The sequence below is a fragment of the Bidens hawaiensis genome, unplaced genomic scaffold (genome assembly GCF_021521415.1).
Source record: "Bidens hawaiensis isolate Kalapana, Puna unplaced genomic scaffold, B.hawaiensis_p1.1 tig00005482_1, whole genome shotgun sequence".
Lineage (NCBI taxonomy): Eukaryota > Viridiplantae > Streptophyta > Magnoliopsida > Asterales > Asteraceae > Bidens > Bidens hawaiensis.
This window is the reverse complement of record NW_027491351.1, coordinates 1,150,793-1,176,157: the sequence shown is the minus strand read 5'-3', so window position 1 is coordinate 1,176,157 and position 25,365 is coordinate 1,150,793. Positions and strand designations below refer to the sequence as shown.

General features: G+C 34.6%; 1 protein-coding gene and 1 pseudogene across 5 annotated transcripts; both read left to right on the top strand.

The window, feature by feature from the left end:
* Nucleotides 1–9,058: 9,058 nt before the first annotated feature.
* Nucleotides 9,059–11,196, top strand: LOC143629928 (uncharacterized). Of its 5 annotated transcripts, none has more exons than XM_077099074.1 (2): nt 9,059–9,141; nt 10,785–11,196. In XM_077099074.1, the coding sequence occupies exon 2, from the start codon at nt 10,786–10,788 to the stop codon at nt 11,179–11,181; it is 396 nt and encodes a 131-aa protein (XP_076955189.1). In that variant the 5' UTR covers nt 9,059–9,141; nt 10,785; the 3' UTR covers nt 11,182–11,196. The 5 variants fall into 5 exon arrangements, with proteins under 5 accessions (XP_076955189.1, XP_076955186.1, XP_076955188.1 ...); XM_077099071.1 differs by having other exon boundaries at nt 10,770–11,196; XM_077099073.1 differs by having other exon boundaries at nt 9,059–9,145.
* A 2,686-nt stretch (nt 11,197–13,882) lies between these two features.
* Nucleotides 13,883–15,281, top strand: LOC143629923 (F-box protein CPR1-like; annotated as a pseudogene).
* Nucleotides 15,282–25,365: the final 10,084 nt, after the last annotated feature.

Genomic DNA, 25,365 nt, shown 5'->3' with positions numbered 1-25,365 from the left:
GATTCGACAATCCATCCAACTCCAAATTCAGGAATTCATCTTCCTTATTAAGCTCATTATCAACCTTAACCATATCCTCAACACCAAACATCAACTCATGTGAATCTACCAAATCCACATCATCATCTATCTCTACTTTCTTCACAAACGACCTCTGATAAGCAACCCACTCTTCTTCGTTTATCTCATCATCATAGTCACTCCAAAAATCAATAATAGCATGTGAAACCGGAGGTGGGACTTTAACATCCATTTTTGTCTCTGTTACTTGAGTGATCTCCTCATCTGACTACTCAACATATTCCAAGGATCTCAACCTCTCCATTTCATCTTCTTCATCCAGTCTCCTAGAAATTTCTTCTACTTGACGTTGGAGATCTGTAATAATATCCTGGTGATTTTTGAAGATGGTATCATGCTTAACGAACATATTTGGGGTATCTGTAGCCATGTATTGGACCAACATCTTTTCTATCCTACCCATAGCAGCTACATCCTCATCAGAAAGACTATTAGAAAATTGATCATAACACTGCTCCTGGTTTTGCTGAGGTTGCTGATACGAATTATCAAGATAATACGGAAAAGGTCCCAGTGAAAAATTTTGCACCGGCTGCATAGGAGGGTTAGTACGATTATATGGACATGCACGAGTCATATGACAACCAGCGCATCTATAACAAATAAAGCGAGAACCCTTGTATGGAAAATCATAGTGTGAATGAGGATCACCACATGTATCACAATTAAGGTTACTATTGTATGGACATTTAATGGTAAAGTGAGGTCCATTACAAATTTCACACATAATTACAAGAATCTAAACAAGCAAAAGACACGGACAATTAGACACCTACGACTCAAAGAAAAATAAATAAATAAATAAGAAATAAACACGTAATTATCTAATTAACTAAAACCCTAAAAACTCAAAAGCAAAAACACAATAGCACGTATATAGCAAGCAAGTCCAATCAAAGCTAGCAACGCAATGCCCAAAAGTCCCCGGCAACGGCGCCAAAAACTTGATGTGCTAGAAACAGTCAATTAATTATTAACTAAACTAAACAAGTAATAATAAATAGACTTAAGACTCAACTACATAAAACACCAGCAGGTGAACAGGTCAATTGTACTAAAGCTAAGTAAGTCCGGAATATCGAACCCACAGGACTCTATAAATTACGTTAATTAACTAATTAGACTCGACTTACGACACGACTATCTATTATTAATGTTTAAAGGGGGTTTTTAAACTAGGATTTAACTAAGAAAGCAAATAAACAAGTAAACAAGAAAAAAGAAATTAAACACAAGATCGAAATCAAATAGAGAAGGAATCTACCTAGGTAAGAATCCCATGCATCAACAATCATCAAGCAATGGACAAATAACATGATATGGAAACTGATTTCTAAACGTATTCATCTAACAAACCCTAAAGGACCCTTGACTGAATCAAACGAAATCCCAAAGAACAATTATTAGATTATTAAGCAATCAATAATATTAATTTCCTCACGATTATCAAATAGGGTTAATTAATAGTATCTAAAGCAAGTAATCTCACGAAACACTAAACCCTAGATAACTTGATATGCTAAACACGACATCATGAACAAGGATCAACACAATAAGGAAGAATATTGTCACTACTATCCTAGCATGCAATTGACCAAGACACACGAACAACTCCTCACCTTACAGCTATTGGAATTTAGCTAAACATTTAAAACCCTAACCAACTGTCAACTAGCTTCTATGATCTAATAGGCCTATTCAACCACAATAATCAAAACACCAAGTAATGATTAAACATAAACCTTAAATCTAAAGAACACAATCAAGAGATATAAGATCTATGTGAAGCTAGAATTAACAATCAATCAAGATAATAAACATTCATATGCATCATGTAAGCAAAATCAAGTCTTTTACTATTAAAATAACGAAACCATAATAAAAGCATAAGTCCAAAGCAAGAATCAAGTCTCAAACATGTTCATCAAACCTAGGTAGACATGAAGTCTAGCCTAGCATAGTTATAATCAAAGACAAATAACTAAAACCACGTAAACAAAAGAGAATCATGATATAAATTGAACAAAGATAATGAAGAAGAACGAAAGAACCCGTCTTAATCGACCCTTGAACAATCGTGTGAAAGCTCTATGATCTCTAATGTAATCAAACTCCAAAAACCTTCAAAACCTTGGTCTTCTATCTCCAAAACGGCTGCCAAAGTGCTTCCCTCGGCTAGGTTTGCAAGAGATGTTTATATAAGCGAGTAACGGGCTTGGACTTGCAAAGATGGCTGACCAGGGAGCCCTAGGAGCCGCGCGAAGGCATATTGCCTTCTGGCTTCGCGTTTGGCGGCGCCCTCCTGGGGTGGGATTTCGGATTTTTGCTTTTTTTTCTTGTTTAATCTTGTTAAATCTTGATAATATTCTTCCTTGAACTCCAAGTAACACATGGAACCTTCTAGATCTTGTTTCCATTGCTTCTCCACTCCATCATATATATGAAAACATAACAAAACATTAGTGAAGCAATCACGTAATCATCAACAAGCAAAACGAACTTAAACTTCACATGAAATGATAGAAAGAATTGGATTTAACATGCAAGACACCAAAAGATTAAAACACGATAAATATCAAATAAACTTGACTTAAGACCTTAAATAATAAAAGATTAACGAAACATGAATCAAACTGAACTCAAAACATTAAGTAAACATAACTTTACAAGGGAATCAAGAAGTATAAATAGACGTATATCAGAGAGGAACCGAAGATGGCATGGTTGATGAAGCAGAGTTTGATTGAAAGGCCATTGATAGTGATATGGCTGTGAAAAGGTTGAAAATGATAGGGTATTTTCTGGATTATAGCACCAATTGCCCCACGGTGGGCGCAAAATTGTTTTGGATAAAAGTCAGCTAAGGATAATGTATCCAAATCTGTTATGTGAGGTTTAGTGCTAAATTGATAACAATGAATATAAGAACGAAATTGAGACGAACAAGAAATTTGTTGCGAGAAAAAACCCTTTGATCTTGTTCAGATCAAAAGAAAAAAACCTCGGGTGATGACACTTGTCGATCACCAATTTATTAATCAAAAAAGGTTACAAGTGTTTGGAGATTGTGATGGATGTTACAATGGAATGCTAGTGTATAGAGAGAAATGCAAGTTCTGCTCTAAGTGTGTGTGTATACAAGTGAGTCCTAATCGATCATTATCTCGATGTTTATAAAGGAAATTACACATAACAATAACTCCTAACTATCCGTCACTCTTCCACAACTCCCCTAACGTTCGTTTGACCACGTGTTGAGAGCTTTCCAGTAGCGAATATTAAGGTAGACTCTGTCATAGAGTCGTTGCTCTTGTTGAATAATAACCTACACACGTGAAACAATTGTTAATAACACCAACCTTTGAGGATCCTTGATCTTTGACATGGCTCTAGAATTCTTCGGGAGGATAACTGATCCAGACAGATCTTCAAGGATAACATATCCTCAGTATTGAAAATATCAGTCCTAACATATAATATAGATATATATATATATAATGGTTCAAATAAAAATAAAGATTTCCTAAGAATGGTAAGAACCAATAGATTTTTGACATGTGGCATTACAACCTATGGTATAAGAATAATTCTAGGAAACTATGTCGGTTTTTGGTAATTTTAAATCTCAACCATTGATTAACATGATCCAATGATTATGATTGATTCTTAGTCTTCTTAGAAAATTATTTCTTTTTAGAATAACCCTCCAACACACACACACACACACACACACATATATATATATAAATGTTCAAATAAAAAAACAATTATTTTGTGAGAAGTGTGAGAATACTTTAAAATAAAGTACACCACCTAAATAGGACAGTATACCAGTAAATAGAAAACTATAAAACTTTTAGAAACTACCAATCTTAACCACTAGATCTGATTCACAAAACAATTGTTTTTATGTTAACCATTCTCGCTGTAAAATAACTTCTGAAATGATCCAATACCTATATATATATATGTGTGTGTGTGTGTGTATTGAGCTACAACACTATTACACCTTTAAAACAAAAATCTCACATTTGCTGACTGAGCGTTAAATGTCACAAATCGTCTCATTTTGTAGCCCCTTCATTACACATAGCCTAAGAACAACTGTAAAAAAAGAGTGACCACTCAGGATTTTAGATTTTCAAATATTATGACTTGGTTTCATTCAATGGGACATCCTTAAGTTGGAATCTATATATGCCATTTGAATTAAGGTGATGATTAAGAAACCGAACTTAACGTGTTTTATTAAAAAAAACACCAATATGATTAAATAGGAACAAATTATTACCTGGTTATGACAAGCACATCGCAAATGATTGAATGTTAATTTAACGAACATATAACACCTGACAGTTTAACTTCCAAATCATAAGTTGAGTTAAATAAATCAAAAGATTACAAAACTCATTTCCGCAACTGAACACAAAAACTGAAAATATAAATATTTTACAACAATCATTCTTCCGCAAGTGATCATTGAAAGGTTTTAGCCTTGCATCATTGTTGTGGAATCGTCAATGGTTGAAGGGAATGATGTTTGCATGAAGAAATAAGCTCAAAGGATGATTGACACCTTCGAAAATGTCTTTGGAATGACCAAAAACGGTCGAAGAAAATAAATTGTAACCCCCTTTGTAATTCATCCTCACGGCTTAAAATCCTTAAACCTATTTTATTTGTCAATTGCATATTTTATTTGGATGTTCTAACTGAAAGTGGTGTTTTATGATTTTATAATAGAAATGATCCAACGATATACGTTTTTTAAGTAAGTGTAAAAAGGGAGTTTACACACACTTGTTGATCACGACATGAAAAATCCAGATACATACATAAAGTGTTTGAAAGGCTATAATTAAAAACAACATGCCACTTTATTCTTCTACATATAGACCCAATGAATATTCTACCTAGGGTCGTCTTGTGGGTAAACTAAATCAGGATAGCGTTGCGTTTTAGGCCTTCAGTTTGTCTCCATCTAAAATAAGGGTTATGTATTATGGGTTTTTGAAAATAGAGTTTTATGGGCCATAAGCTAAGAATGAATGTCTCATATCCATTATCATTACATATCATCCATGTTCAATATTATTTGAATACTCACTAGTGTTATATGCCTCCGCTTGAGCTGAACCTGACTTTACCCAATTTATCATGTCATGGTGACTTTCAATTATCTTGCATGTCAGAGTAACTAATGCCTATTAGCATGTTTCAACAGGCGACCTAAAAAGGAAGATAAGTAAGTTGATTTTATTGACACCATGTTGGACAATCTGAAAGGTAAGAAATGATAATATTTTTTTTAGATAATTCCACGAATGGTTCTAGGCCCTGCCTAAGAGTGTGGTTGGGTAGTCGGCGGCCACAGGCCCGACACTCCACTAGGCCTGAAATTATTATTATTTTTTAAATTATATATATTATTTTGAAAACAATTCGTATAATCAATGTTTGAACACAATTACATAACCACTAACTTGGTATAGTGGCAAAGAGGCATGACATCTAACCAAAAAGTTGTGGGTTCTAGTCTTATTTGAAACATTTTTAAGTTTATTTTTATACAAAAATTTTTTACACAACTCAAATCATAACCAAGTAAGCCATTTAAAATTAAATTGTTTAAACCTAACAAAATGTTCTTTTTACTTAAAGCCTAAAAAAAATTTCACCTTTGGCCCAAAGAAATCCCGTCTTCTCAGATCCGGCCCTGAATGGTTCATGTGGTTTGAGCCAAATTTTATGTAACGTTTTTAATGTATAAAACTTGCATGCATGATCCTTAACCATCAACTTTGGTTTCATTGTTGGTCCAAAAAGACAACTAAGTTAACTTTTAGTGTTAAATGTTGCACGTGAATGGGTAGTTTAGTCCATTTAATTCTCTGATCTTTCTCTCTCTCTCCCGTTATTTTCTATCATTCTCTTTGTTCCAAAATTGCACCAACTTGGTATAAGTTCATACCTTATAATGAAATTTTAACTATCAATTCAATTGTTTCTGGTAAGGTAACTAAGATATTTGATTGAGATCATTTATTTTCAGCCGCTTGTGGCAGTGGGGGTGGCTTTGTAAAGCATAAAATAGATGCATTAGAATTTTGTTGATTATTGTGGCCAAATATCAGTTAAATGGCCATATAAGAGAATTGGAAATCAACTTTTGGAGTATATAAGAGTCCATACCATGTTTGTTTTCATGTAGGGTAGATTAAAAAGGAGTACAACTATTAATTTAATGGTCATTAACTCTTGGTTATAATATGTTTAGATGTAACTCTTGGTTACTGAAGCATTTTAGTTGGATAACATTAGTTGGATAACAGATCTATGGTTTCAAAATATAGTTGAGTTGATTCCATGAAACCACCCATGTTAGTTAGGACATGGCACACATAATCACGTAATGTCAAATTATATAATTACATAGTAATCAATATATGGTAAATATTTGGTACATTTCTAAACAATGAAATATTTGGATTTGGTTTTGAGATTAGAAGATCTAGTCTTGAGGTTAGGAATGAGTATGAAAAAGAGTTTTTGTTATATAAGAGGAAATGGAGAAAGATGAAAGAATTAAATGGATCTGACGACCTCTCACGTGCAATATTTAACACCAAAAGTTAACTGAGTTATGTTATTGGACCAATAATGAAACAAAAGTTGCGGTTAGGGACCATGCATGCAAGTTTTAAACATTAGGGGCCATGCATAAAGTTTGACTCAAACCACGGGGACCATTCATGAAATTCTCTCTATTTTTTTAAACAAGAATATATGGATTTCAAAAATTATTGAAAAGATCAAGCTAATTGGTTATCTTGTTCATTAGAGAGTAGTGTTTACATTGAAATGAAAGGCAATCGAGCAACAAGCTGTGTGGATGGTGTTTTTTAATAACAAATTAAGTCGTTTAAAAATTATATTCATATATTTATTTCAGGTGTTACATAACGGACACTCTGATTAAAAGTATACATGTGTTTGGATCCATTCATATATGGTGACTCAAGATTCACTGAGGCCATGCATATCATCAACATGCATCTGGAAGTCTACGGGACTATTTAGAGATTGTATATGATTAATTGTACAAGTACTTAGAGTAATTTTATCCCAATTGAGTTCGGTGCCTAATGAGTAACCACAAAGATATTATTGTTGATTTTACAATGGTAATAAAAATATTTTACAACATAGTCAGCGGCATTCACCACCTGTGTGCTGACGTATTTTCCAACCCATTTGACATGAAATCAGTAAAGTCGGAACAGACAGGAAGATTGGATTAGAATATTGGAGATTTTGTCATTAAATGCTATTTGGTGGCTCAAATTTTATATTTCAAAACATTATCATACTTTTAATGACAAGTATTTGAATTATTAAACGGATATTTAAATCATGAGTTTTCAAAATAATAATATTTTATTCAAAAACTTATGCTAAAAGAATGTAATTATTATATATTTACAAAACATGTACCAACTAATGGGTCACACGCCTAGGCCCTAAGTCGAGGTGTGACACGTATGCTTACTTGTTACATGATTACATACTTACATGGTTGATTGATTCCACAAACGCAAACGCGAACACAAGCTTAAGTTGGTAGTCTGGAGGGCTACCTACGCTTCCCTATAGACTGACTTCATGTTAGGAGTTAACAACAATTTTCATTACATTACTCACATTTACATTTATATTTGATTGACATCATCGTGATATTTGGATTGATTTTATCGCTTTACTGTACATATACAAACTCTATGATTGCTCATTAGCGTTGTGTTGACAAATATTATTTTATAGTGTTGTAGATTAAGTTGCTTGATGAAGTGAAGAACACATAGTTATACCTTTAGGCTTTATAAATAAAAGACAACTGTATGATTTGATTCTGATTTATTGTAAATGCGTACATGAATTTTGTTAATTAGTTAAATAGTTATTGTCGCAATTAGTTAGTGTATTTTGAGCTACTAAACAATCAACGTTGCGCCCCGACATACCTATTCCGTCGTAGGTTAGAGTGTGACACTATTGGATGTTGGTGTTGACAAGATTCTTTGCCTTATATATATCACGCCTATTTAAAAGGATGTATAAGGTAGGGTAGTATCATTCAACTTGAACTCATTTCCGTTCACTATTTTTTTTATCCAAGTTCTTTTAAGGAGGCAACTTAATTGATCCCAGAGTATTAGGGAAAAATAGTACGAGCTGTACTCTTTTTTCCTTAGCTAAGGCTTTGTCTCAATGTGTTTTCCTATCAAAATTTTTAACAAGGCAAAATTTTGAAGCCTATTTTGTTGATAACCAAGAGTGAGTGTTAAAGATAGTGTTATTGTGGCCATCAACAACCATTTAGATAAACCTTATCATATTATTCCAACGCTTGTTAGAGTTGTGTCACTTGTGTGTGTATACATATACTCTTGTTTCTCATTGTATTACACACTTGATCAACAAATATTAGATTCATTCTATTTATATTTTCTTATTGTTTTACTTTTCCAGTAGGCTAGTTTCACTGCACAATTTTCGATGTAATGTTTTCTTTAAGCTAAACAATTTCGAGGGTTTTGTAGCTTACTTTTGGATTTTAAATCCAACAAGTTAATGTACGTTTTTACTTAGACTTAGAGAAATAGGTGGGTCGAGTCGGGCACCATGTTGGGTTAGAACAAGTCCAGGTTCGCAGAGGCGTGTGTCAGAACGGGCTCGAGTCAAAATTTGTGCAAGTTAGAATGAACCAGTTTAGAAAATGGTATGCAATCAATAATAAACAAATGTTAAATCAGAAAGAGAAGAACAAAATAAGAGTGGTTGATGGAGCCCCGTCAAAATTAAGAGCAGAGGAGGCAATATATCCTTTGTTGTAAAGATGAAGGGTAGAAAATGTAACTATCGGATGATAACCAGCAAACCTCGTATACCGAACGATTCTAGGGTTTTCTTTTCATTGTCATCGTACTTGTGTTCCGGTCGACGGCGCATGAATCCAGTTTAACATCCGTTCGTCTATTGTCCACGTCAGATCCATCTGCTGTAAGTACGTTTGTAGAACGCAGTCATCGTGTAATCAATGCTCAAAACTAGCAATTACAAGCTCATTTCCGTACCTATTAATTATGTGGAATCTGAATTCAGTTATTCTGATTTCAATTTTGAATTTGGTTAGGTTAGTAAAAATTGCCTAATTTTAAGAAATTGAACTTCAGCTACAATATCATAATAATGTTGAATGTTCACATGAGTGCAAAATTGTGCCCTGTAAGGTTATTATCGTCATTATCCCCTGTAAATTTGTATTTGTGATCATGTGCTATTATTATTATTATTATTAGTAGTAGTAGCATGTTAACTAACATAAAAAGCTTTACAAATAATTAGCTGTGTAAACTACATGTCATCTCAAGATTATTAAGGTTCTTTGAATCTTGAAGATCCCACAAAATCTATTATAAGCATCTTGTTGAGATGTCATTGTTAATGTAAGTCTCTATCAAAGTCATTTATGATGAAATTGAACGTCTTGATGTTAAATAGTACATTGTTTCATGTACATTGAATCAAGAAATTACTGTCTGCTGATTGGATTGGATTGCTTAAATGAATAATATGGTTTGTGAACAAATATATGAGTTATATCTTTGTGGAAAGATGTGACAGATATTATTCATTGACTTGTGAAACTAGTTTCTTTGTTTGATTTGTATACTATTTCTGTTAGATGTTAAGTTATACGATGTAAATTGTAACTTATTCTGTTTCAATAAAGGCACTCATACTTTTTTCTAACTATACAAATTACTAATGTTTCAGTATTGTTTCATTGTTATTGTTGTGAAATTTTTAATAATTATAAACTAAATGACCAAAATGAACGATTAAGATACTTGAATATTACTTGGTGATCTTTTTTACCTGTTAAACTTGAAAAGAATAATTAATGAATAATAACCAAGTTGCAAATCTTTTTATCTACGTCAGTTTATTTTAACTCGTGTAAGTGTAACAAGTTTCACAATATTAAACATTATTGAAACATGAATGGTTTTTGTAATTATTAAAAAAAATGAGTGACTTTGGTCATTTAGTAGAACAAAGAAGAAACTGGGTTATTAATATTAGGGGTGTAAACGAGCAGAGTCGAGCCGAGCTTGTCTAGGCTTGAGCTCGGTTCATTTAATTTATGAGAGCTCGTGTTCAGCTCATTTCGAGCTCTATTTCTAATGCTCAAGCTCGGCTCGTGAGTATTTTTTCAAGCTCGAACCTGACTCGAACTTGGCTCGTTTATTATTTATTAGTTTATGTACATTTATAATTAATTTTTCATATATAATAATTCATAGTTTTCATATATAACATAAAATCTGTTATGTAGCCTTTTTATCTTAATTTATATATATTATAAAATATATGTATTTAATTTTTTAAATGAAAATGATATAAATAATAGGCGTGCGGGCCAGCTTGAGCTTGATAAGTGAAGCTAAGGATCGGGCTTGTTCATTATACAAGCTTATTTCTAGGCTCAAGTATATTTAAGCTCGGTTTGATTCGAGCTTTTAGCAAGCGTGATCTCCAGTGCTTGGCTCGTTTACACCCTTGTTGTTATTAAGTGAAATGTCTCCATTTTTTATATAAACTAACTAAACGCATTCTCAACTTAGAATCTCATTAACCAGAATGGCCGGAAACTCGATCAAATCTGTTGCAAAAGCCGTTGGTGAATACCAATATCCATGGAGAGATAAGTTAACAAAATACAAAGACGAGCTCTCAAAGGGCGTTTGGGGATATTGGCATCTCGGGGCATGGAAGCCTCTCAGGATAAGTGCAAGACGTAGGGCCCGCCTTCGTAAGGAAGTTATGTTAGCAGGAGAAGATTGGCCGTATGACCCCGAAAGGAAAGAAATGAGAACAAAACGAAAAGGGCATAAATGTGATAGAGTATCGGCTGAGAAACGAGCCAACACGGCTGAATTGATGAAGAAAATGCCTCAGATGCTTGCGGATTATAGAAAGAAGAAGTGGGAGAAGAAGATGAATGAAGAGGATGCTGCAGCGAAGAAAACAACATAGGTATTATTATTATCATCTTGTTTTTCTGGGTATTGGAACATGAATAAGCTGTTTGCTTAATGTTTGACTTTTCAAAGAATAGAATTTGAAATCAAGAAATGTTCCTTTGATGTTGCAGTTTGTTGTTAAATGTTTTTTATTGTTGCTACTGGTTAAAGTTGCTATACTCTGAATATTTTATTGGTTCGGGTTGTTAAACTTACAAAAGACCGCATACGAAGACTTTCGTGTAATTTTGCAAAAATGTTTTATAAACCAAATGCCAAATTATTTTGTAGAGACTACTTTCTAGTGTTATAGAGCTAAGCTGATGCAATTAAAGTGCTTGAGGATGATTTTGTTATTTTAGGTAAAGGTGGCAAAATGGGTGGGTCGGATGAATTTGGTTTGGATCACACCGTTTGTACGGGTTAAAGCCGGTATGGTTGGTTGACCCAGAAGTTTTTTTGTTTAGTTTTCAAATAAATTGTGTGTCAAAAGATTACAAAAATCATAATATTTTAATAACAATATGATTTTATGGGAAAATCTTTTAGTAGGTGTTTTGTATTTAAAATGCACTGTGAGTCTGTGACAACTGTTGATCCTTCGGGCCTGGTAACAAGTAAATAGGTCAAAATTGTCACCTTTTAAATTGTGAATATGCGAGAGAAGTTTTTGGCCCAATGGTGAGAAATCATAGCCCGATTTATTTATTCATATAATCAAAGTATACAGTTTTAAACACTAGGAAATTGGTTCATTTAAGTTGTATTGGTTGATAACTGGTTCAAGGTGTTAAGTATAAAAGATCGACTTGAAATAAGTCAAATGGGTCAAATCATTTATTCATAGAATCAAAGTATACAGTTTCAAAGACTTATTACTAATATTTATAATAATGACATAATATTTCAATGGCTTGTGCAATGCCTTATCGGTTTACGTGATTTAGTCCACCCTCGTACTGAGTACGCCAAAGATGCTAATAGTTTAGGTTATGATGCAAGGATGATGGGGGGTGGTGTGCCAAAATCATTTACAAAGTTATTCACTTTTACATTAAAAGAATATCTTACAGAATGGGGTTTTGGAAGAATGGTGAACCTCAGCATGTCTTTTGCACTTGATCTTTGTTCATGAGTTTTTATTTCATTTGATAGGAGTTTTATGCATCTAGATTATATGAGTTTTTTTATGTGTTAGTTTATATACATCCAGATATACATAAAAGCTTAATATTAACTAAATAATATATATTATGTTATATGTCTTATCTCTGTCAGAAGATAATTTCCATGAATTTGGGTAGTGTATTATTAAAGAGTGCAGATTGTCCCCGAGACCCCATGTATGGTCTCACTTTCGGAAACAGCTTCTAGTGTATAATATACTCGGCACTGAAATCAAATTCATCTCTAATTCTCTCCTATTGGTTGGTTATATACGAATACGACCCAATAGAAAGAGAACTCCAAAATCGGTTTCATTAACCATTCTAATTTGCTTTAACATTTAGCGTTCCCGAGTTTCATCTAAAGGAGAGAAAAGAAAAGGAGGAGAATTACAAGAGAAAAGAAAGTGAGGGGGAGGAAAATGTGTCACTTTATTTCGTGTTCCCGAGTTTAATGAAAATGGAAGGAAAGGGAAAGAAAATGTTGGAGTTAATAGGCAATTAGTGATACAAACACATTTTCTCTCATAATCTCTCCAATTTGTAAAGATGATTATACACTTAAATTTTCTAGTCTTTTCTCTCCCCTCCCCTCCCCTCCCATCCTTAAAAAATCTCTGAAACATGATTCCTTCACATTTTCTTCTCATTTCCTTCCCCTCCCCTTAAGTTTTAAAATTTATTAATAGAAGCGTGTGATCTGATTGTAGGAAATATTAATCATATCTTCAAACAACTTTATTAATATCGAAATATTACAAGAGAAAAGAAAGAGAGGGGGAGAAAAATGTGTCACTTTATTTCGTGTTCCTGAGTTTAATGAAAATGGAAGGAAAGGGAAAGAAAATGTTGGAGTTAATAGGCAATTAATGATACAAACACATTTTCTCTTATAATCTCTCCAATTTGAAAAGATGATTATACACTTAAATTTTCTAGTCTTTTCTCTCCCCTCCCCTCCCCTCCCATCCTTAAAAAATCTCTGGAACATAATTCCTTCACCTTTTCTTCTAATTTCCTTCCCCTCCCCTTAAGTTTTAAAATTTATTAATAGAAGCGTGTGATCTGATTGTAGGAAATATTAATCATATCTTCAAACAACTTTATTAATATCGAAATATTACATTACTATTACTGAGATTTCGTTAACTGGAATAAATTCACTTTTCATTTTTCATTTAAATGTTGGTCTGTTCACTTAAAATATAATTTTGACCAACACATACAAGACAAAATTGCCATTTTTCAACATCAATTTGCAAAAATAAAAGTAATATAAATGTACAGAGTATTAAATAAAGAGCATTAAAAATTTGACAATTAAATACTCTATAACTTGTCATAAAATAATTTGCTTTCTAAGTTAATTAGTGATTCAGAACTAAATTCATATTAAAACTAACATAGTAATGTTGTCATGAACCATTGGCCCAACACCGGCACTTATTTTCACAACTTACGGGTGATTTGGTACAAAGAAATCATGTTCAAAGCATGGAATCAATTAGTTTTTGTCATTAACTAAATGACAAATTATGAATCCATGGCTCAGACTTGTATGTTTAGTTTCATAACATTCGCATGATTCAATACAAACAAATCATGTTATATCAATCCCTCCAACTATCATTCCCAGACTTTGTATATTAATATCTCCTACATGTATCCCCAAATCATCCCTCGTAAACCCTAGAATTTCAGTAAAATCAAAATGTCAGATTACATACCTCTTGAAATCCAGTTGGAAATCATGAAGCGCCTTCCTGTTAAATCATTGATCCAGTTTCGATCTGTCTCCAAAACTTGGAGGTCACTCATCGACACCTCTGATTTTATTATTAAGCATTACAACGGACACCACACGCATGCACAACATCTACTAGTAAAGTATGATGATCCACTTGTAAGGTATAATGATGATGTTGATGATGGAGTTGATTATGAGGAAAAATATGTTTCAGTTGTTGATGATCATACATTTCCAGAACATAAAGGTTCCCCGTTTCTTCCTCCGTTGGTTAAGATGCTTGAATGTTCCAGTATAATTGGCAGTTCTCACGGCTTGTTGGGTTTGTATAGTCGTATAAGCAATGGGTTTAGAGTGGTTATTTGGAATCCTTCTATTAGAAAAGCTGTTGTTGTTGTTGTGCCTCTACCGCTACGTGATATAAAAGAAGGAATATATGGAACTGCTATAGGTTTTGGGGTTTGCCGTGTGACCAATGACCCTAAGATTGTCAAAATTATATTTTTAATTGCCACAACACCAATGACCCTCTTGAAGTTGACGTTTTCACATTAAGCACGGGGGCTTGGAGAAGGTCATATGGCAATATTCCTCGTAAATCTCTTCTTTTTTACCCTTTTACTAAGATATTTATAGATGGAGTTTTTTACTGGCTTGCTACTGAGCAATTTATAGTGGATCATGACATCAAATTTATGATTCTTTCATTTGATATGACAAGTGAAGAATTAACAGAAGTAGCCCTTCCTGATAGTTTACCACTCGAGTTTATGTATAAGCTAGGAGAGTCTCTTGTTGTGGTTGGTCAAAATGAACATTCAGTTTACGAAGTATGGATGATGGGGGGTGGTGTTTCGAAATCGTTTACAAAGCTATTCACTTTTACACCAAACAAAGATGCTACAATAAAGGGATTTCGCAAGAGTGGTGAACCTATAATTGATGTTACAAAACAAGGAGAAGATTACCGTGGACAACTTGCTATTTACGAGCCTCACTTGAAACGTATTAGTAATCTTGGGATTGAGGGATTACATGGTTCGTTTTATGTGTGTAACTACATAGAGATATTACTTCTACTTGATCAACCAGATGGCATGGTGTATAATGGCATTTGAAAGTAGGGAATGGAAACTTTTGATGCATACCAGCAAGATATAGAGATTGAGCCAAGTTATTCTAGGTTTAATTTCAAACTAATAAGCATGTCTTTTGCACATGATCCTTGTTCATGGGATCGAGTACATGGTTTCTTATTTCAGGAGCAGTCTTAATGCATCTTGATTTAATTGATCTTTTTTATTGTAATCAAACTAATATGTGTTAGGTTATATACAAGTACAACCAGATTTATATACACACAGAAGCTTCTAAATTTTTATGATAAAAATAACCAAGCAATATATATTATGTTATATATAAAAGCTATAATTAAAATATGTATAAATCAATTATTATTAAAAAATAAACGAGTCAAATCTTGTGCCACCACCTCTTTGAAAGTTTGACTACCTGTTTGTTAATTATAAATAAAGTTAGAATGACCCGAGCAAACCACAATCTTATATCTAAGAATCCAACAAACCACAATCTTATATCTAAGAACCCGACAAACCACAATCTTACCTGAATCGCTCACTTAAATCGCTCATCAAGCCATGACCGGCCATAAATGTTACACCGGCGCACATATAATATTACGTGATCGTTAATTAGTTTTGTGCTTGAATATGAATGATGGTGTTCCAAAGTCATATACAAAGCTATTTACTATTAATAGTCAACCACTAGATGCATCAGAAGTTTATATGATGGGATTTAGGAAGACTGTTTAACCAATAGTTGAAATTGTATCACAAGATCATGTTGAGTGTCCGTCCAAAAAATCCATTTGAGTAATATTGGGACTAATGGTGGAAGTATATCATTTTCTATGTTTTCTACATGGAAACTGCTTTGATCAGCTCGTTTTTTTTACTATTTATGAAAAAGGTAACGGCCAAATTGAAACATACAAGCAAGGTATAGGTTTTTTTTCTTCTTATTTAAGTTGCATAGATGATTGTTAGTATTCCTGTATGATAAAACCCGAAACAAGAAATAAATAAACAAGAAACATTGAATCGGGCTTGTGTTTGACACAATTCCCTTAAACAGATTCGCGATCTGCTCCTAGGGTACGCCGGTTTGAAGCAGCAGAAGCGTACTGGCGGACTCGATCACTTGCAAGAAACGAAATTGTAATGATGTTGCAGCCGAGTGGAAGAAAAAACTGTGTTTTTTTGGTGTGTCCAGAAATGAAGCATTGGTTTTGGTTTTATAACCATAAAACCATAACAAAAATCAATACTGAATAATGATCATTAAAGTGTAATAAATTCAAATAATGGTCATTAGTGCAACAGTTGAAACCGAAAATAATAATTAATTATCATCATAATGATCATTAATAATCATTGACCAACAATTTCAGTTATGAAATGAATCTATTGCCTCACGTGGGCCCGGGTTTTTGGAGCTGCATTCGTGTCCGCGGAACATGCGGGCACGCGTGGGTTTGAAGAATTTATAGTCCTGAAACCCAAATTTGCACCCCCATGCGTGCGGGTAGGACTTGTGGTAAAATATATCATGAAGCTTCAAATGAGTAGTAAATGATATACGTTATAAACCACTTTTCAGTTTATTCCCAACCCTTATGCGGGACAAACTTTCACCACTTTCCTATTAAGACTTCATTCACACACTTAAACTTAAAACTTCTAACAATCCCCCACATGTATTGAGGTCGAAACAACATTATTCCGATTAGATTTCAGCAGTTGACTCTTAAGTACAATAGGTAGGTGTTACTCTTTGAACATTTGCTTATGAAGCGTACTTAGCCCACTGGCTCTGAGTAGACAACGATGTATTTGAACTCGTCTGCCGTTTGTGTATATGACAATACACTTCACACAAGACTCTCCCTGACAAAGTCAAGTCCTCATAGTTATGTTCGTTATGGTCATGAACATGAGCCTGGTTATAAAAGAGGCATTAAGTATTGTGCCCAACAACACCCTTCGAAACTACCCCACTTCTCTCTCACATAGGTGATTCACCATGCTTGACTACATTGGTCGAATCATTAAAAGTCATCTGCTGAGCCTCACACATGTCACTTTAGGAATGGACTAGGAAGTTTACCTAGCCATGTAGTAAACTCCCTCTTAAATATGTAGGGTTACCCCCCCCCCCAGTGACCGCACTAATTCATACAATTAGGTTTTCCTATTGGACTCAATTCTTGGGATCTACAGTATGTTGAGTTAGATTTCCTTCATATGAACTTTAATTTTCAAGGGCTTCAGTCTCATTCCCATGGACGACTGCTGAATTAACTCTCTACTTAGGCCTTTTGTTAGTGGATCCGCAATATTATCCTTTGACTTCACGTAGTCAACAGTGATAATTCCAGTAGATATTAGTTGCCGTACCATATTATGTCAACATCTAATATGTCTGTTCTTACCATTATACATTGTGCTATGAGCTCTGCCAATTGCTGATTGCCTATTACAATATATACAAATGGCGACCATCTTGGTATATCCACAACAAATTGACGTAGCCATTCTGCCTCTTCGCCCGCTTTATTTAGGGCGATGAATTTTGATTCCATTGTGGGTTTAGCTATAACCGTTTGCTTCGACGATTTCCACGATATAGCAGCACCTCCAAGTGTTAATACATACCCACTTGTTGCTCTGGAATCATTCATGTTAGATATCCAATTTGCATCACAGTGTCCTTTGATAACTGCTGGATATTTGTTAGAATGTAACCCGTATTCCCGAGTGTATCTTAGGTACCAAAGAAACCAAGTCACACAGTTCCAATGATTTGAACTTGGTTGCTCATGTATCTACTTAGCTTGCTCACAACATATCCTAAGTCTGGTATAGTGCAACTCGTAAGATACATCAAGCTGCTGATAATTATTGAGTATTCCAACTGGTTAACATATTCACCTTTATTCTTAGCTAGATGTTGACTTGTGTCAATGGGAGTTCTAGCTACATTAGCGACATTCGCATTATACTTCTCAAGAATTGTGTTCACGTAATGGGATTAACTTAAAACAAGGCCACTTTGGATTCGTGTGATTTTAACTCCCATAGTCACATCCGCGAAACCCATATTTTTCATGTCAAATCTTTCTTTTAGAATGTTCTTTGTGGACGTTATGATTTTGCCATGACGTCCAACAATGAGCATATCATCTACGTATCGACACGAAATGACATATCCATCTGATGTGTCCTTCACATATGCACATTTGTCACATTCATTGATTTTGAATCCAGCATCAAGCATGACATGATCAAACTTTTGGTGCCATTGTTTTGGAGCGTGTTTTAATCCATACAAGTATTTCACAAGTTTACACACTTTCTTTTCTTGCCCAATGGCTATGAAGCCTTCAGGTTGTTCCATGTAATATCTTCCTCCAGATTTCCATTCAAGAAAGCTGGTTTTGCATCCATTTGGTGAACTTCCAAATTTCTAATGGCGGCAATGGCAAGCACCAACCTGATAGAGGTTATTCGCTTAGCTGGCGAATATGCATCAAAGTATTCTAAACCTTCTCGTTTCTTATAACCTTTGATCACTAACCTCGCCTTATACTTATAATGGTGACATCTGGTTTCATCTTCTTCTTGAAGATCCATCGATATTCTAGTGGTTTACATCCTTAAGGAAGATCCACTAGTTCCCAAGTATGATTATGTAAGATAGATTCTATTGCACATTTTATGGCCTCCATCCACTGAGGTCCTTTTGCAAAATTCACCGCTTGTTGGTACGTTTGAGGTTCCTCTTCTACTATGTAGGTAAGGAAATCAGGGCCGAAGGATTTTTCAGTCCTCTGTCTTTTACTCTTTCTGATTTCAACCTCCCCTGTCTCAGATTGTTCCCGAGGGACATCTCCTGCACCCTCCTTCTCTGGAATAGTTTCCTTAACCGGTCTAGAATAACTCGGTTTTTCATTACCCAAGCATGGGAACCCATGTTCAAACAATGATGCATCCTTTGATTCTATTATGGGGCCATTATTTATTCCATGGTTCTTTGAATCATGCACAAGAAAATGAAATGCACCACCAGGATGGGCATATCCTATAAATGCACAATCCACTGTTTTAGGTCCTATTAGTAGGCGTTTCGGTGGAGTCATTACTACCTTGGCTAGGCACCCCACACTCGCAAGTATTTATATGATGGTTTATTTCCCGTCCATAATCTTCATATGGCATTATATCTTTCTTCTTATTGGGTATCATGCTCAAGATATAATTTGCCGATAAGATTGCTTCCCCCCACATGTCTGGGCTTACCCCAAAACTTATCATTATGGCATTCATCATTTCTTTCAAAGTTCGGTTTTTACGTTCCGCTATGCCATTTGATTAAGGGGAGTAAGGAGGCGTGAGTTCATGTATGATTCCATCTCTTTCACAAAAATCAACATAAGGTGAAACATATTCACCTCCTTGGTCACTCCTTAATCTTTTGATTTTCTGATTTAGTTGATTCTTAACTTAGGCTTTAATAAGAAAAACTTATCAATAGCCTCGTCTTTACTTTTAAGTAAGTACACATAGCAATACCTTGTACTATCATCAATGAACGTGATGAAGTACTTGTTCCCACCACGAATAGGAAGTGCTTTTAGATTACAAACATCAGTGTGCATCATCTCGAGGGGTTCAGTGAATCGTTCAATATTTTTGAATGACGATCTCGTTTGTTTTGATTTGACGCAAGTTTCACATTTATTATTTGAGTCGATATCGAATGTTGGTATATAATAAAGTTTAATTAAATTTCGAATGAAATTAAAGTTAACATTAGGGGTGTGCATAAATAGGGATGGGCAGAAAAACCCGAGAACCTAGACCAAAAAAGACCGAAACCCAGGTCTGTAGCATTACTATCGGTTATTTATCGGTCCTCTTAATCAGTTCAGTTCGTGTTTGGGCCAGGTATCGGGCCAAGACCCTAGCAAACCCGAATCTTTCAGAACCGACCCGAAATTTGAATAAATGTATTAAAAGTTCTGTTATTTGGTTACCATGTTTACCAAATTATGCTGATTTTGTTCCCACTTTACAATAAGATTACCTATCAAAAAAAGAAACAGATAATTATCAATCTTATTATCAATCTTAACTGTTTAAAAATCAAATTAACACCACCAAAAAACCTAATCAACAATCAAATCTCGATCAATTCTTTAAGCAACTTTTGTTCAAGAGCAAAGAAATCATAATTCATATTATAAGGTAAGGTATTAAGTAAATCGTTTTAATTCATGATGTGTAGAATGATTACCGTTGATGTGAATACATGCTTTGATCAATATAGTTACCATCTTATTTGTTACATGACATTATAATTGAGTAATTGAATAAGGTTGTTGTAAACATTTATTCTCACATGATTTATGTATAAGACATTAGTTAGTGAATGTGATTATTGCAAATTCTTTTCTTTTCTTTGGTCTTGAAGTTTTAAGTTTTTAAGTATTTTTAAGTTTTAAGTTTTTAAGTGTTATTTCTTTGGTCTTTTCCACTTATAAAGTTACAAGGAATATCCATCGAGGTTTAATATGAAACGCTAATAAGTTAATAATTAAAAATATAACCACTTTAATGATCACTTGAAATCGTTAACCTGTTAGTTTTAGGGGTAAACAAAGCATGATATAGCTGTTAGTTAAAATATATTTGGTTAGCATTTAACAACCTATTAGTTAATATACATATAATAATTTTTAAAAATCTTTTTTAACTTTTGGTATTTTTTTGTTCCTGATTAATCATAGATGGAGTCACAAAATATTCAGAATTTATCAAGCGATGAATCTCACGGAGTAGATGAAAGGAAATCACCACTTGTTGTTGATACATAAAATGCAAAAAGGCCTAAAACGTCTACTTCCAAGAACACGAAAGCTCCAAAAAGTCAGAAATTCTAAGAAGGCCAAAGGATCTCTTGTTTGGCTTGATTTTGACAAGTTTGAAGATGAAGATGGGAACAAAAGGGCAAGATGCAAACATTGCTCGACTGATTTGGCGGCATACACGACTGTAAATGGGACATCGGCATTGATTCGACACTCAAAGATATATGAAAAACACCCGGATTACCATAAAAAAACCTATTCCTCAAGAAGAATGATGATGTTGAGGGTGGTGGTGTTGAAGTCAAGAGTTGGAAATTTTGTGCTGAAGCATGCAACAAGGCTATAACTGAGATGGTGATTCTCGACGAGCTCCCGTTTTCATTTGTGGAGCGTGTGGGTTTTAGAAGGCTGTTGCAAACATTTAATCAAATTTTTAAGTTACCCGATAGGACCACCGTTGCAAGGAACTCTGGTAATAGATACCTAGAGGAAAAGGCCAAGCTGAAGTCATTTTTTGCAAATAGTAAAACAAAGGTGTGTCTAACCACCGACACATGGACGTCAATACCGAATGTCAGCTATATGAGTGTCATGACTACTTTATTGATGACAACTGGGTGTTGCGCAAGAGGATAATAAACTTTAAGGATATCACTAGCCATAAAGGAGAAGACATAGGGATGGCTCTCATTCAGTGTATAAAAGAATGGGAACTAAAGACATCTTAACCATTACACTGGATAACGCGTCAACAAATAAAACGGTGATTGAGTTTGTAAAAGATAGGTTAGATAACCTATTAGGTGACGAGCGATATGTGCAAGTCCGATGTATGGCGCACATTATCAACCTCATTGTGAAAGATGGGTTACACGATGGAGCCCTGCTTATTGATCGGATAAGAAACGCAATTATGTATATCCGACATTCACCTAAAAGACTGGACTCGTTTAAAAAACGTGTTAAGGCAGAAAAGATTGAAAGTAAAGCACTGTTATGCTTAGATATGCCTACCAGATGGAACTCCACATATGAGATGTTGGACCGGGCAGAAAAATTTGAGAAGGAGTTTACGCGCTTGATTTTGCACTCCGAAATTGTAGAAATGATTTGGGCGATGGTGTTCCTAAAGTTACTGATTGGATTTACGCGAGAAAGTCAAGAAAGTTATTAAAATTGTTTAAGGATAAAACAATTAACGATGCAGCTATAAAACATGTGACTATTAACATGTTTTATTATGAAATGACAAATATCTACAATCCTATAAAAGAAATGAAAGATGTAGATCTGCATTCTAAACTTATGGCTGAAGCAATGGAGGAGAAGTTTGCTGTAACATCCCTAAAATTTCGGTCCAAATTTGACAATTAATTAAGATAAAAGACCAATATTATTTCCAAGATAAATAATAAGAAAATAAGAAAAGGAAAATAAAATTATTCCATATTAAGAAAACAAGGAAATAAAAAGATTTCCTAAGGTAAGTCATCCCACGTGAAGGAAATAAGAAAAGAAAACTCCATCCCACATGGAAGGATGTAATAAAGTAGAAGCATTCCACTTGGGTATAAATAAGGAAAATGGAATACATCCCACATGGAAAGTGGTAAAAAAATGGAAGCTCTTTATAAGGAGTAGAGTTTCCATAGTAATATTCTTTTATGCCAAGCATGCACCTAGTGGTCCTAGCGGAGAGTGTGTATTACCCGACGAGCACGAGCACGGGCTTGGGCGAGGACGATGGCAAAGGCGAAGGGCGTTGGGCGCAATGTGGCGCTTTGACGATGCACTTTGCACTTCGCACACTCGCATCGCCGCGAGCCGCCTTATTGTTTTTGAAAGTAGAAGTGAGACCAAGAATGACAAGATATGAAAGTGCAGGGACTTAAAATGAAATTTCTGGAAATTGAATCTCATCGCGATACGCGATGGAGGAAAGGCTAAGGGATCGCGTATCGCGATCTAATGTCGGAAATGCGTAAAACGTGTCGATCCACGTGTCAACACGTGGAAGTGTGATAGACCACGTGGCGTGATCTCATAAAAGAAGGCGTCGCGATACGCGACGCAGTCAAAGTAGAGCCCATCGCGTATCGCGGTGGGACTCAATTTTGGCTATAAAAGGGAGGGTCACGACCATTTCTCCCAACACACCTTCCACACACACTCTCTCTAAAAATACTTTCTCCCTCTACATCGTTTTGCGTGCCAATCTCGTAGTACGTGCCAGGCTCCAAAGTTTTGATGGTTTAAGCACCGATACAAAATATAGAGTAGAAGTGCTGCCCGATAGGTAATAAATATCTAACTCTGAATACCCGTGTGAGGTAGGGGTTCTGTCTAAGTTATTATTTTATTATTATAAATGGCTTAGACCATAGTCGGGGGGTATATCCCGAACCTTGATTACATTTAAGCATAAAATAACTTTTCTTAAGCTAAAGTTATAGTCAAAATATTGTTTCTTCTTGATTATGAAACATAAGAATGTACATACAAATGGTATAGTCAAAATAGTATTTCTTTATGATTAAGAAATATAATATTCATACAAGAGGTAGTTAGGAAATTAATGTTTCTTCTTGAAGAAGAAACTCTATATAGATGTTTCTTCCTAAAGAAGAAACGAACATATAATTGATAAATAAAGAAAATGAACTAAATGTCCAAATTTTTTATATAAACAAATGATTTTATCAAGGTTAAAGCTATGCAAAACGGACTAAAAGTCTGAAGCTAGATAATTGATCTAGTTATTTATACAAAAGGTTATTCTCGTACTATAGGTACGAGGTAATAAATCAAGAAGCAGAAATCTGAAAACAGGAATCAGTATCAGAAACTGATTATAAACAGAATAGGTGAATACGCCCTAGACTTTTACGAACTCTTTTAGAGTCAGAATGTTTGCATTGGATTTACGAATCCTTAAAACCTTGTGTTACAATAATAAGAAATGGACACTCTGATTAAGAGTATATATGTGTCTGATCCATTCATACATGGTGACTCAGCATTTTCCCGAGGCCATGCAAATCATCAAAATGTCTCCGGAAGCTTTATGATAAATGATTTGTGTACATAATTAATTGTACATGTATTTAGGGTAATTTTATCCCAATTGATTTGGGTGCCTAATGAGTAGTCACAAAGGTATTATTATTGGTTTCACAAAGGTATTGAAAAAATTTTACAACAAGAGTTAGCGTCATTCACCAGCTGTGTGCTGGCGTATTTTGTAACCATTTTACAGGAGAACAGAAAGATTAGAACAGACAAGCAAGACAAGATGGAAGATTGGAGATATAGTCATTAGATGCTATCTGGTGGCTTAGATATTTTATTTTACTATAAAGAATTATGTTTTCAGAAAGACAAGTATTTGAATTATCAAACGGGTATCTAAACCCGAGTTTTCAATATAATAATATATTATTCTAGACTTCCGCTGAAAAGAACTTATTTTATCAAACATGCTTTGTAAACATTAAAAGGAATTTTAATCCGATATTTTATAAATGAACATTTTATATTAAAAGACTTCCGCTAAAAGATGTAGGTTCCCTGGACGGATCGCACGAGATATCGCGGTCTACTCAGGTGCGGAATCCCTGCGTAGATCGTTACGAGTATAGAACACAAACACACGAATACACGAAACACGTTATATATTATAACCGAACTCACGTGATGTAAATATCACTGTTACAAAACACACGTTACCGAACAAACTCGATAACCAACACTGCTAACTAACTGATTAAACGATTCAAACGATTCACACTAAACCAAGCCGTAAGCTTGTATTTATATACATGACAACTTCGCCTGATATGTTCAGGCGAAGTTGTCCATAACTTCGCTTGTTCAACAAGTTCGCCTAGGCGAACTTGTTGACAACTTCGCTTATAAACAAAAACATAAATAACAATACAGACTCGATTACAGACACTAGACTATGAACTACTGACATTTATGCACCAACAGACTCCCCCTTGGCAGTAGCTTCATATCTTGATCTTTAAGCTCTTGTCTTGTAATCCTGTATCTTCACGCATGCACTCCTTCTCTAACACATACCGTGACTACTCGCTGATATTTCCTTGCTTCATCCTTCCAAGCAGGAATATAGAATATCTTCTTTTCATTCAACACTTGCAGATCAGCTTTCGATAAGTTAACAAGATGCATCGGATCATACACCCTCAGCACTTCTTGTTCGTCTTCGTCTTCCATCACGGCTTCAGCAGTCTGGCAATCAACGTACCACCATTTTAGATTCTTCAACACATCTTGAGGCATAGTCTTCATTGGAACCTCCTTGATGCA